At 49.3% G+C, this 11,764-nt stretch overlaps 1 protein-coding gene across 1 annotated transcript; it reads left to right on the top strand.

Moving 5' to 3' along the window:
• The first annotated feature begins 5,131 nt into the window (after positions 1–5,131).
• PAIP2 (poly(A) binding protein interacting protein 2) lies at positions 5,132–10,509 on the top strand. The gene is made up of 4 exons (XM_057413714.1): positions 5,132–5,279; positions 5,633–5,792; positions 8,056–8,235; positions 9,425–10,509. The coding sequence occupies exons 2-4, from the start codon at positions 5,655–5,657 to the stop codon at positions 9,488–9,490; spliced, it is 384 nt and encodes a 127-aa protein (XP_057269697.1). The 5' UTR covers positions 5,132–5,279; positions 5,633–5,654; the 3' UTR covers positions 9,491–10,509.
• The last annotated feature ends 1,255 nt before the right edge of the window (positions 10,510–11,764 follow it).

The raw sequence follows: 11,764 nt of genomic DNA, 5'->3' as shown, positions 1-11,764 counted from the left end.
TGTTCAAGGCCAGGTTGGACACGGGCTTGGAGCAAGCTGCTCCAGTGGAAGGTGTCCCTGCCCGTGGCAGGGGTTGGAGCTGGGTGAGCTTTAAGCTCCCTTCCAACCCAAACCAGTCCGTGGCTATGTGCCTTGTGCTGATTTCTGACGGAAAAGCATTGGAACAACTTGGTCGTGAGGGCAGATACCAGAAATGCATTTTGGTGACAGATGGATACATGCTCTTGCCACGGGCTGCACACTCTTTAGAATTGCATCTGCTGTGTCCAGGGGTGAGGTGCAGCAGGCCTGGAGTATGAAATATTAGGTGTTCTGCAATTTAGATGCCACCTTTCATACATGAATTTCAACTTGGAAAAGCAACTCTGGAGGCTGTTGCCTCTTTGCACTGTTTGTGTAGTTCAGCAGAGGCACAACAGGGCCATAAGTAGAAAGAGAAGCCTCCATTATAAAGCCAGATACCATGTCGGACTTCATATAAAACAGAATTGGAAATAGCTGTGAACTACGAGTAGTTCGAGGGAGGCTTGTTTTTTTTCAGGATGATCTTTGCAGGGTTATTTTAAGGTTGTACTTGGCATGGAGGTAAGCATTTAGTGTATGACAGGCTGTGGGGGAACCTTTAAGGCCCCGGGAGCAAGTTAGTAATGGTGAGCAATAAAAACCAGTGTAAGCAGGAGACTGTCCCCAGAGAACCTGAGAGGCTGTGTGGACTCGGTTCTCCCTTACTGCAAGGGAGGAGGGAGGAAGGAAGCTGAGGGCTGAGCCGAGAAGTGTTAATGAACCGCTCTCCTCAGATAGCCCCGCGGCTGCCGGCGGGCAGCCCACGCGCTCCCGGCACAGGAGCCCTTCCAGGCTGGCAGGTGGCGGAACGGGAAGAGCAGAGCGGGGCTGGGCGCTGTGAGCCTGAACAGCCCCCGCACAGCTCCTCACCACGGAGGGGGCTCGGCGCTGTCCGCGGCTCCCGGCTCCCGCACAGCGCAGTCCTCACCAACACACGCTCTGGGGCTCCCCGGTGCGCACACGGACGTGTTCTGCGGTGGGTAGCTCCATCATCCCGAGGGGGGCTTGAGCCCAGGAGGTTGCGTGGTGCTGCCTAACTCCAGAGAAAGCGTGGATGGAGCAAGGGGCTTTTACTTCCGACGTTTAACTCCTTTTAAGAGATCAGACGAGTGGAAAAGGTCATACTTAGGCAAAGCATTTGCAAGGATGGGAGAGGACATGGCTCTGATCACTGCCGCTGTGCAGTGGTTTTGGTGGGTGCTGTCTGAAGGCGTCATTTCCACCTTAAGAAAAACAAAAAAGGTGGGGATGACAAAGGAGAGATTACAAATTGTTCTTTCAACTCATTTTGTAACTAGGGTTTAAGTCTGGTCCTAGAAAACAGCGTCCGTTATGTCCCATTTCCTACTACACGCTGTTAAAAAGTGCGTGAGTCCAGCGCGGACCCATCACCTTAGTGTGGGCCGGTTTGTCACCAGGTATTCAACCGCCCGTCCCTCAGTGGGGCCGAGGGCTCGCTGCTGTCCCCTCGGGGAGCCGCGAGGAGCCCTCAAGGAGGGCAGGGCACGGCGGGGCAGACCTCCTCCTGTGGCGGCAGTGCCCAGAGGGATCGGGGCCCTCCCCGCACAGCTGCGGCCGCGGGCGGTTGGCTTCACGGTGTCCGCTCGACGCAGCGGTGCCGCTGCCACAAGATGGAGGCTGGTCCTGCCCGCGGGACTGCGCTTCCCGGCGTGCCCCGCGCCGCCGCGCGAAATGGCGGCCGTCCCGTTCCCCCGCGGGCGCGGGGCCTGCGCGGCGGGGCCGCCCCGGGCGCCGTTCTCATTGTCTGCGGCTCCATCCGGGTCCTGCGGGGGGCGGCGCGGGGCCTGCCGGGACCGAGCCCCGCCGCGGGGGCGGCCCCAGCGGGCGAACAAAGCGTGCGGGGGAGGCGGTGCCGGGCACCGGGAGCTGGGGTTGGGGGGTAAGGGGGGGGAGCTGTGGTTCCGAGGTGCTCGTCGCCGCTGCCGCGCCGGGAGGGACAGAGGCCGCTCGGCTTCCGTGGCCGAGACGGTGGCGGCGGAGCCCGCCGCAGCGACACGGGTCCGCGGTGCCGGAGACCTCGGCACCGAGGAGAGAGCGGGCTCTGCTTTCCCCCGCGCTGTGCAGCTCTGCCCGCCCCGCTCCCCTCGGCGAGGGCTTTGCTCTCGGCTCCTTTGTGCGCCTCGGCGCTGGCGAGCCAGGCGGCTGTTCTCCGTTAACCCCGCTGTGACGCTCCGAAGCGTTTGTATCCGATACCATTGGCACCGTCGCGAAGTCGATTAAGAAATCCGTTTATTATGTGGAGTGTAGTTTGTTTGCTTGATAACTGCCACTTGCTAATCTAATTAGATAACAAAAATCTTGGCTGGCGCTGCTGCCTCGCCGGAGCAGTTGCTGGTTAATAAACACGTACCACCATCTTCGGCAGGAGTTCAAAATACTCCCTTGCTGCTAAAACACCTTCGCTTAAACTTAAGCTCTGCGGAGATCCGGGTGTTCTGCTCCCTCTCTGTGTCGTGTTTGGGCGCTTGAAGCAAAGAGCTTCGTGTTTTCCCTCTGTTTTCGTTATCAGGGGCGAGGACCCAGGTTTTGCCCTGTGGAATTAGGTCCCTTAACCTTGTTTTCTGAAGCAGGCAGTGGATAATCTTCTTTTGTGATGAGGGTTTAAATGCAAAATCTTCAGTCGCAAAGCTTTGAATTTTGATGATGGTTGGTGCAGGGCTCCTCGTTGCTATCAATGCAGCGAAATTCAGGGAAGTGGGTAGATTAATGTAACGTGTGCCGTACCTCATACAGAAAACACTTGGAGATACCTGGAAATCCTGTTGTTACAGGGTAGCTAATTTCTGATAAAAGTCCTGGGGTTTATCCATTTACACTGTGCTTCCTGCATCACCCCCACTCCCCACCAAAATGCCTGAATAATTTGGGGCTGGATCTCAAATCACATCAATGTGGCAAAATTCTCTGTAGTTTCTGTTCCTTAGCACTATTAATGTTCTGTTTCCTGCTCCAGTGTAAGGAGCTTTGAGATCCTTTGCTTCCCACCTACTCCCAGATGGAAAATATCTTATTTTTGTTCACAACACAGTGGAGCCTGTCGCTGTGGCTCATTTTCTGCAGCAGCTGCCTTAGATTGTGCCTTTTTGCAAGACCAAAGTGGTGTTGATGTCGCCTCCTCAGAATTGCCTGTAGCTCATGACTAAAAAGCCTGTATCTGGTGAAATGAGACTAGTCTTGCCCTTACAAATGAGCACAGAAAGCCAGCTGGTTTGTATCTGGAAAGGGTGAAATGGGGAGATTTAGTTATTGTTTTATTTCTTTCTACTTGTGGTATTGCAACTTGCAGAAAATGAATTTACAAGGAGTGCTGTGAGTACAGGACTGGCCTGGGGCTTCCTCAACTGTTCATGCAGAAGTGTTTTGTTGACTTGTTTTCCTGTGGGAAAACATTAGCAGATTTAGGGCTTCATCAGATAAACTTGAGATGCTCAGCTTGAGCCCTGGATCTGTCTTGAAGATAATCATCCCCATCGTCTTTGGGCACTAATGGAAAAAGTTGTTTCAGTCCAAATGTGCAACACTGAACTTCGTCCTCCCTCCTGAAGCGAATAGCTCATGTTCTATGGGAACACTTAAGAAATTGGAAAGCCAGCCCATGATTCAATAAATGAACCTCTCAAGCTTTTGCACAAACAAGGAGGTTGTGATTTTTTTTATATTATTTATTATTTTTACCATTATGGACTTGCCTGGGTGGAGTCTTCTCTGTACAGAAGTTGCCTGGAATGTGGCCTGAGTACCTTACACTGCTACTGCAGTTGTTCACCTTAGTGTGAATCTTTATGTGCACAGAGCCTGGTGAATTGTCAGCACCAGGATTCACTCCACAAGTGAAAATGCTGACTTTGTCAGCTAAAAAAAAGGAAGAATTTAGCCATTTGAGACTCTGAGGTCTTTTATTCCTTCTGGTGCAGCCTGTTTGTTAGCTTGTGAGCAGCTGAAGGTGCTTAAAGCAGTTTCAAGCTTGACTTAGGGTGTTGAGTGCAGTGTCTTTTCCTGCCTGATGTTAAATGCTGCCAGTAAACCTTTGCAAGTTTGTTTTGAAAGAACATCAAAACGAACCTGTTTTCTCTTGCTAGAATACCCGGGTGCTGGTCTCATTTGTTGTACTTCCTAAGGGAGCTCCAGTGACTTCCGTGCTTGGGTTTGCCTTTGATTTAAAAACCTTGAATAGAACAAGCCAGGCAAGTCCCTTTATCTTTGTCTTTTTCTTAACTGATCACTTGGATGCGGCAGGGTTTTGACCTGGGATTATCAAGAAGACATTTTGAACCAAAACTTGCATTAATTCCATAGATAAAAGGAGCAAATGAAATATAAAGACAAAACAGGAGCTTCTGTGTGATAAGCCCTTGTACCCTAATCACAAGGGAGGCTGTGTTTTGATACCCTCTTCTCCAACTGATTTTTTCATATGCAGGCAATGGGCTAAAATGTTGATTAGAGAATAAAATAAACCTATTTTCTCTTGCCTGCTGCATCACAACATTGCAAATTGTTAGCACTAGAAGAACATTCAAGTTTGATTTGGTTTTTTTTTTTAGCTCATTGCCTCATACATCCTTTGTATAATGTTTAACACTGCCAGTAATGGTAGCTGAAACTACTCAGCTGTTCCAGTATCGATACCTGTAGCTAAACAGGGTGCAGGAAAAGCAGCAGCCTTGCCTCGTAAAATGAGGTTTTCAGTTAAGACGTGGGCTGTGAGGAGCAGACTTTGGTCTCTCTGCTCAGAGTTACAAGCTTCACCCAGACTGACAGAAAGGCTGCAGCACCCTCCTTGTGATGAGGGTTCAGCCCAAATTTAGGCTCTGTCCTGCTTTTGACTGGGGTTAGGTGGAACAAGACACACTTGCCAACTGTACCTTCATTCCTGGAGCTTGGGACACTGCCGTATCACGTAGCATTGACACACACAAGTGTTGAGTGCTCTCCAGGCGTGACTCAACCCGTGCTAATGAAGTGGGAGGAGAGGGGAGCACGCACTGACTTTCAGTGCGTTATGATGTTGGCTTTACCTGAAGTCTCCTAGGCAGTAGGATGTCCTGTAATAGAATTTGGGTGGGCTAAAAGCCACGCTGAGTTTCCCTTAGCATGGGTATCCTTGGGAATTCCCCTGAAGCGCTGCCCACTGCCTCTGAACCAGTACTGACACTGGGCACAATTCATCTCCAGTGGAGTTTGTTGAAACTCTGGTAGGAGCTTTGAAAGTGTTTTGGAAAGCAAGTTTTCCTTTTTGTGTCTTCAGTGTTGCCTTAAATACATTCCTACTGGCAAGCACGCGTGCTTTCTACTGCTTTCTGTCCCTTTTAATTGGCCTCAGTGCTTGGCATTTACTGATTTGACCAGCTTTAATTTGGGGAAATTAATTAGTCACTGCATACAATGGAAACAGCGTTTCTGATGCTCCCGTTGCAGTGAGCAGAGCCCTGCTGCAGCCACTGCAGGGCTACCCAGAACCTTCACATCCACGCACAGCCTTCCCTTGTGCAGAGCAGGGTGGTGAGTGAATCTGCACCTCTTTAATTACTGCATTTCTTAATTGCAGGCGTTGACTCAAAGACACAGCCATGAAGGATCCGAGTCGCAGCAGCACCAGCCCGAGCATCATCAGCGAAGATGTGATCATAAATGGTCATTCTCATGAAGATGACAATCCCTTTGCGGAGTACATGTGGATGGAGAATGAAGAGGAATTCAACAGGCAGGCAAGTCATTTCCTTCTCTAAATGTGTTGTGGTATGCTTTACCCTTGTCTAACTGAAGGGAAAGGTGCTGTGGCTTAGCATCCGGGGTCAAAGAGTGGCAGTCCTTTAGAGATGGGGTTTTCAGATGAGCTTGCTGAGGAACCCTGTGGAACAGACAGATCTCAGCTTCTCTGGCAATATGAGTTTTCTGTAATCTTGGTGGAAAACATCCAGTAATTCCCTGCTGCTGCAGGAGGGAGGGAGGGAAACAACGTTGGCGGAGCTTATTGGCACTTTGGAAGGGATGAGTCTAGGTAGGCTGCTGGCCTGCAGAGGTTTTATGTGTGCAGCCATGCTGTAGTTCTGAACTGGGTATGTCCCAGCGCCTCCCTGCCTCTCCCAAGGCTGCCTTTCCAAAGGGAGTCAGTGGACATAGCTGTTGGGTGATAGTCCTGGTCATTGCTTAATACTGAAGTGTCTGTCTTACAGCTTGCCTTCGCAACCAGATTGGAAGGAAGCCTTAAACTTCATCTCTAACCTTGCATCTGGACACAGTTTTCCTCCTGTGGAGGAGGAACAGCCCCCTTTCCAATCAAAGCTTGATCTTTGTACTTGCATAGCTGCTTTCTTTGCACAGTTTGGCTGTGCTGAAGTCTGAGTGGCTGAAATGGGATGTCTGCTGCTCTCTAGGGTGTCAGCAGGGCACAGAGCTAATCTGAAATGCAGGTTGACCACCAGATGTAAATTCTCTCGTGCATAAGGGGCCAGGATGCTCTCGGTGCTGTTTCCCATTGGGTGGCTGTTTCCTCCTGGGCACTGTACTGCAGTTGGAATAGGGGATGTGTAGCTCTTGAGGAAGCAGCTGAGCGTTGTGCCATGAATAAACAGAGTAGAGGAAAGGTGGGAACATGGGGGAAGACTGGTTGTATGCAGGCAGGCAAACACCGCATGGCAGCCCGGCTGTGCAGCAGTAGGCAAATCTCTTGGTGGGAACCTGAACAAGTTAAACTTGAGCTGGAAAATCTAAACAGGCAGTCTTAATTTCAAGGCATTTGGGGAACTAAATGTTATTTAGCCCTTCTGGAACTGCTGCTGGAGGCACCTGTAGGTGTACAGCCATGTAACAACCGGTGCCAGGCAGCCCCTGCTGTAACACTGGTTTGTGGCTGTGTGCCTGCCACTGCCTTCTACCCAGCGCAGGACAGGCGCAGTGCCTCGGGGAGTGTTGATGGGAGACTCCTGTCCTTGCTGGAGTGCTCTGTTGAGGAAACCACAAAGTCAGGGCTTCATGCAGGGTTTGAATTGTGTGACAGTGGCTTAGAGCATATGGTGATGAGTCCGTGTTCCCAGAGCTGTGTATCGTGAGCGCCAAGTGAGCTGGGGAGTGTGTTTGCCCCAGGCACAGGGGACCTACATATTGCAGCAATCCTCAACTCTGGCTTTCATTTTCTGGTTTGGTATCTGTGGTACGTAACTGAATTTCCACTTCAGGGTCAAGCATGTGTTTAATTTCAGAGTGAAGGATAGATAGGAAAACTTGTTAGAGCTTCCATTGAGTGAACTTTTAAATATGTCCTGAATAATTTTTCCATTCTGGCAAGTCATTCACACCAGCTTCTATTTCCCTAAGTACTGCAATGCAGGACATGGAAAACTTGTTGGGATGAACTCCCTCCAAAGCTTGTTTACTGAACAACCAAGCAAAACTTTCCTTTAGTCTTTGCAGCAGTGGCAGTTCTGCATCAGTTGATTTGCCCTGCTTAGAGCACAGCAGGTCAGCATTCTTAACAACCACTAAGATCATGTGGAGTTCCTTAGGAGAACTGGGTGAACACATAACCTAAAGCCAAGGAAATGCTGCTTGTTCCCCGTGCCAAGGCACAGGCAGTGGTTATTTTTTCCCCAGTAGTGTGCCCGGCTGCATGTGTTGTCCCTGTTCCCTTCCTCATACTCACAGTGAGTTGAGTCCAGGCTAGTTGGTACGTCTGAAATTTTCACTTGGAACCAATATTTTCCTTCTCCTTTTGCTTGTAACAAGCAGCAAATGGCACAGCTGGGGTGTTCTCCTGCCATTCCCTTTATCTGCAGTCCAAGTTCCTGGGACAGAGCACTTTCCTACATTAAAAAACCCAAGCTGATTGCCTCCCTGCAGCACGAACATGGTGTTCTGCTGCAAGTCCTGGTGCATAGCTAGAAAGCAAGCCAGCTGGGTGCACAGACCTTGGAATGAAGGCCCAAGCTCTTGAGAAGTTTGTTGATGAGGCAGTTTCTTCTCATTGTATAGATCGAAGAGGAGTTGTGGGAAGAAGAATTTATTGAGCGCTGCTTCCAGGAGATGCTGGAAGAGGAGGAGGAGCACGAATGGTTTATTCCTGCCCGTGATCTCCCACAAACAATGGATCAAATCCAGGACCAGTTCAATGACCTTGTTATCAGTGACAGCTCATCACTGGAGGATCTGGTGGTAAATTGGTTTCTCATCATATTTCTCAAGCTTGACATCTCTTTGGCCAAGGCTGATTTTTATGGGTGATAATGGCAGGGCAAAATCCTTTACACATAAGCCAGAGACTCTTAAACTGTGCCTGGCTCTGGTGGAGGGGGAATGTGGAACAGTTGGGCAAGGGATGTTCCTCCAAGTGATGTGACCTGTTCAGTGGTTTTCTTCATAACCACATGGGGCCTTTCCTAGCCCGTGGAATAAACTCCAGTGGGTTTGGGGATACAGAGTGTGTTAAGAAAAAAAGGCAGTGTGTGAAGCGCGAACGCTGAAGTGCCATTTGGTGACAAGACTGCAAAGGTTTAACTGAGCATCTGTCACCAGTTATGTGTGGGGTAGGAATGAGCTGTGTTCTGGTTTGGATTGTGCAAACCATAGCAGATCCCTTTTGTAGAGATTCTAGGGAAGGGAAAGGCAACCCCACGACTCCCCTCGTTCTTACTGTGTGACTTGTCAGAGCTTAACTGATAGGAAGGGGCACCACATACCTATTTTCCCTAACATAATACACGGGTACTGGTACAGAGTACAAAAAACACTGTCAGGTCCTACTTCTCCAAGCTTAAGTAGCTGCAGGCAGCAGTTTTGGAGCACAGAAACCCCTCCGTTTCCTCATGATAAAGAACTCAGTTTGAAGATGCTGCATGTCTATAACTGCAGGACATTGCAGAGCAGCAGCTTGCCAAGTATCAAGACAGGGTAGTCACAGGCATGGAAATGTAGAAAATCAATACAGTGCTCATATACATTAAATTCCCAGAAACGGATGAAGTTCCTGGAACAAGTCTCCTCTTGCTTAAATAAGCAAGATCTAAAAACCTCATGGCATGGTTTAGCAGCTTGGCTTCAGAAAAAGCTTTTTCAGCATTAAGCCAAGTAGCTGCATTTGATGCATGCCTGTGGTTTCCTTGTTTCTCGTTCCCTGAGCCTTCATCTGACTGAAACATCCAGGTGGTACTAAGGAAGGGTGGATAATTGGGCTACTAGCACAGGGGAGTGTGCTCTTTTAGTGGTCAGAGAGGCTCTTGATAGATGCAAAACCCCCATCAAGTGCCTGTTACTCTAAACCCATAAACTGTTCCTAATGCTGTCAGCTTAAAAATGGAGGATGAAAATAATGATTCAACTAGACTTCTGTTTTTCCCTTCCTCAGGTCAAGAGTAATCTGAATCCAAACGCAAAGGAGTTTGTTCCTGGTGTGAAGTACTTAAATATTTGAGTAGACTGGGCCCTCTCTTGGTGGATGTAGCACAATTTCCACACTGTGAAGCCAGTATTAGAAGATTTAATTGTAAAAGCTCTCTCTTCTTGTCACTGTGTTACACTTATGCATTGCCAAAGTTTTGTTAGTCTTGCATGCTCAATAAAAGTGCTGAGACTGTTATTAAGTAAATCTGTCAAAAGTTTAATGGAAACATAATTGGGCCCTGGCTCTGGAAGGAGGCAGTGAGGTAAGAAGCACCAGTCAAGTTGAGACAAAGTACCACGTTTATAAAACCTTCTGCAGACTCTGTCTTTCTAAAACAGGACTTGGAATTTGCCATGGATGGTCTGTGTTAACTGGTGCTAGCTTGCACCTGATAATGCCTTAACTCCGGGACAAAAAGCAAGCAAGGATATCTGATTGTTATGCAAATAGGCTAACTTTCCTTGGAAATACTGTTACTAATGTTAATTTTTCCCCTTAAAGAACCCTCATGCTCCTTTTCAGCAGCATGAGCCATAACCGAAACCTTACAGACCTGTGCAGAGTCGTAGATCTCAGCTACTGAGCTAACACCCGAGGGGCTGGAAGGAGGAATCCCCCGCGCTTCGCAGTACGTGATCATGTTAGAAACGCCCCAACTTCCCGATTATGTTCAAGGAGATGTGAGTTTCATCACAATTTCTTCCAAGAACCCAGATAAATACATAGCACTGCCTATGTAACTTTTAGCATATGACTTTATTAGAGCTGGGTTTAACCAAGCCGAGCCTAGCATTAGTGGTTTGAGTGGTGCTTTGCCCTTGCTTTGTTTAATCATCACTACACGATAGTCTACAGCACAACAACTTCTTTTGTTTCGTTTTTGTTTTTTCTTTTAATAAAGCTAGAACAGTTTTGGCTTCTTAAACTTCATACTGGGGTAGGTTAAGCTGCCATACGTGTTCAGTGTGAATAGTGTTTAAGTTGAAAATATTGTAAAAAAATTATATTTTTTCAAAAATATTTAAAAAAATAAATAAGAGTAGAACTGACGTGGTGGCTGTCTCGTGAATGTGCTGCTGGCAGCGCGCAGGGGCGAGGGAGGGTGTGCTGCCGGTACACTTCCCTTAGGGCTCTTGGTAAGGTGATAGCCCAGGATACTCGTGAGCTTGGACTCCTTCCCCCTGCCTCCCTGCCTGGGCAGGTTTTCCTTCCTTCTCACTGCTGCTAATCCTGGTGCAGCTCCACTGCTGCTGGCAGCATGGGCAGCCCTTGCTGACAGCAGGCAGCACCCTATAAAGTGGGTGTCAGAGTGGGGCTGCCGGAGCTGGGGTGCTCCCCAGCCTTACTCTGTGAACTGGGTGGCTGTGGGTGAGCTGATCCGCCCCTTGCTTTGTAACTTTATCCAGCCTTGCTCTTAATATCTTTTATTTTGTCTTTAGGCTCCAGTTAAACCAAATGAAAACACTTCAGAAATCACACAGTGCTGCAGGATGTGCAGGGGTGGTGCCTTTATGCAGGGGTTACCCACGTTACTGTGTTGGTCTTCATAGAATCACAGAGTGGTTTGGGTTGGAAGGGACCTCAAAGCTCACCCAGCTCCAACCCCTGCCACGGGCAGGGACACCTTCCACCAGAGCAGCTTGCTCCAAGCCCCTGTGTCCAACCTGGCCTTGAACACTGCCAGGGATGGGGCAGCCACAGCTTCTCTGGGCACCCTGTGCCAGCGCCTCAGCACCCTCCCAGGGAAGAGCTTCTGCCTAAGAGCTCATCTCAGTCTCCCCTCTGGCAGGTTAAAGCCATTCATTCCCCTTGGCCTGTCCCTGCTGGCCCTTGTCCAAAGCCCCTCTCCAGGTTTCTTGTCCAACCCTCTTAAAGGAACTCAGCCAAACCAACTCTTTATTTTGCTGTTGCTCTTCACAGCGTTCATCACAATTATCCTGGCTCCTTACTGAGCAGCACTTTCCCCTTTCCTAACCAGAGATTTGGCCCTAGAGAAGCAACAATCCTCTTCTGGCGTTTCACCAGCTTGGCTGCAGTTCAACCTGGTACATCTGAAGACAGAAGGTCAGGAAGCAGCCATGTGCTGCCTTATTTTTAGCTGGAGTGGGAGTGTGAGCAGCGAACCCCTGCACGCTGCGGCGCTGGCTTGGCAGGAGCCTCCTGCCCGAGTTTCGGCCGGGTGCGGTTGGCTGGGGGCGATTGGCACCTGAATGCTGCCGTTGTGCAAGAGAGCAGCACAATTCCTGTGCTCTTCCCTGCTGTATCTCAGCAAGCTGTGCCAGCAGCACCTTTATCGGAGGTGAA

Source organism: Pezoporus wallicus, unplaced genomic scaffold, assembly GCF_028554395.1.
Source record: "Pezoporus wallicus isolate ANWC-B61680 ecotype Strahan unplaced genomic scaffold, APGP_CSIRO_Pwel_v1 contig_11153, whole genome shotgun sequence".
Classification (NCBI taxonomy): Eukaryota; Metazoa; Chordata; class Aves; order Psittaciformes; family Psittacidae; genus Pezoporus; species Pezoporus wallicus.
The sequence above is the reverse complement of the archived record's forward strand: the minus strand, read 5'-3'. Positions and strand labels throughout refer to the sequence as shown.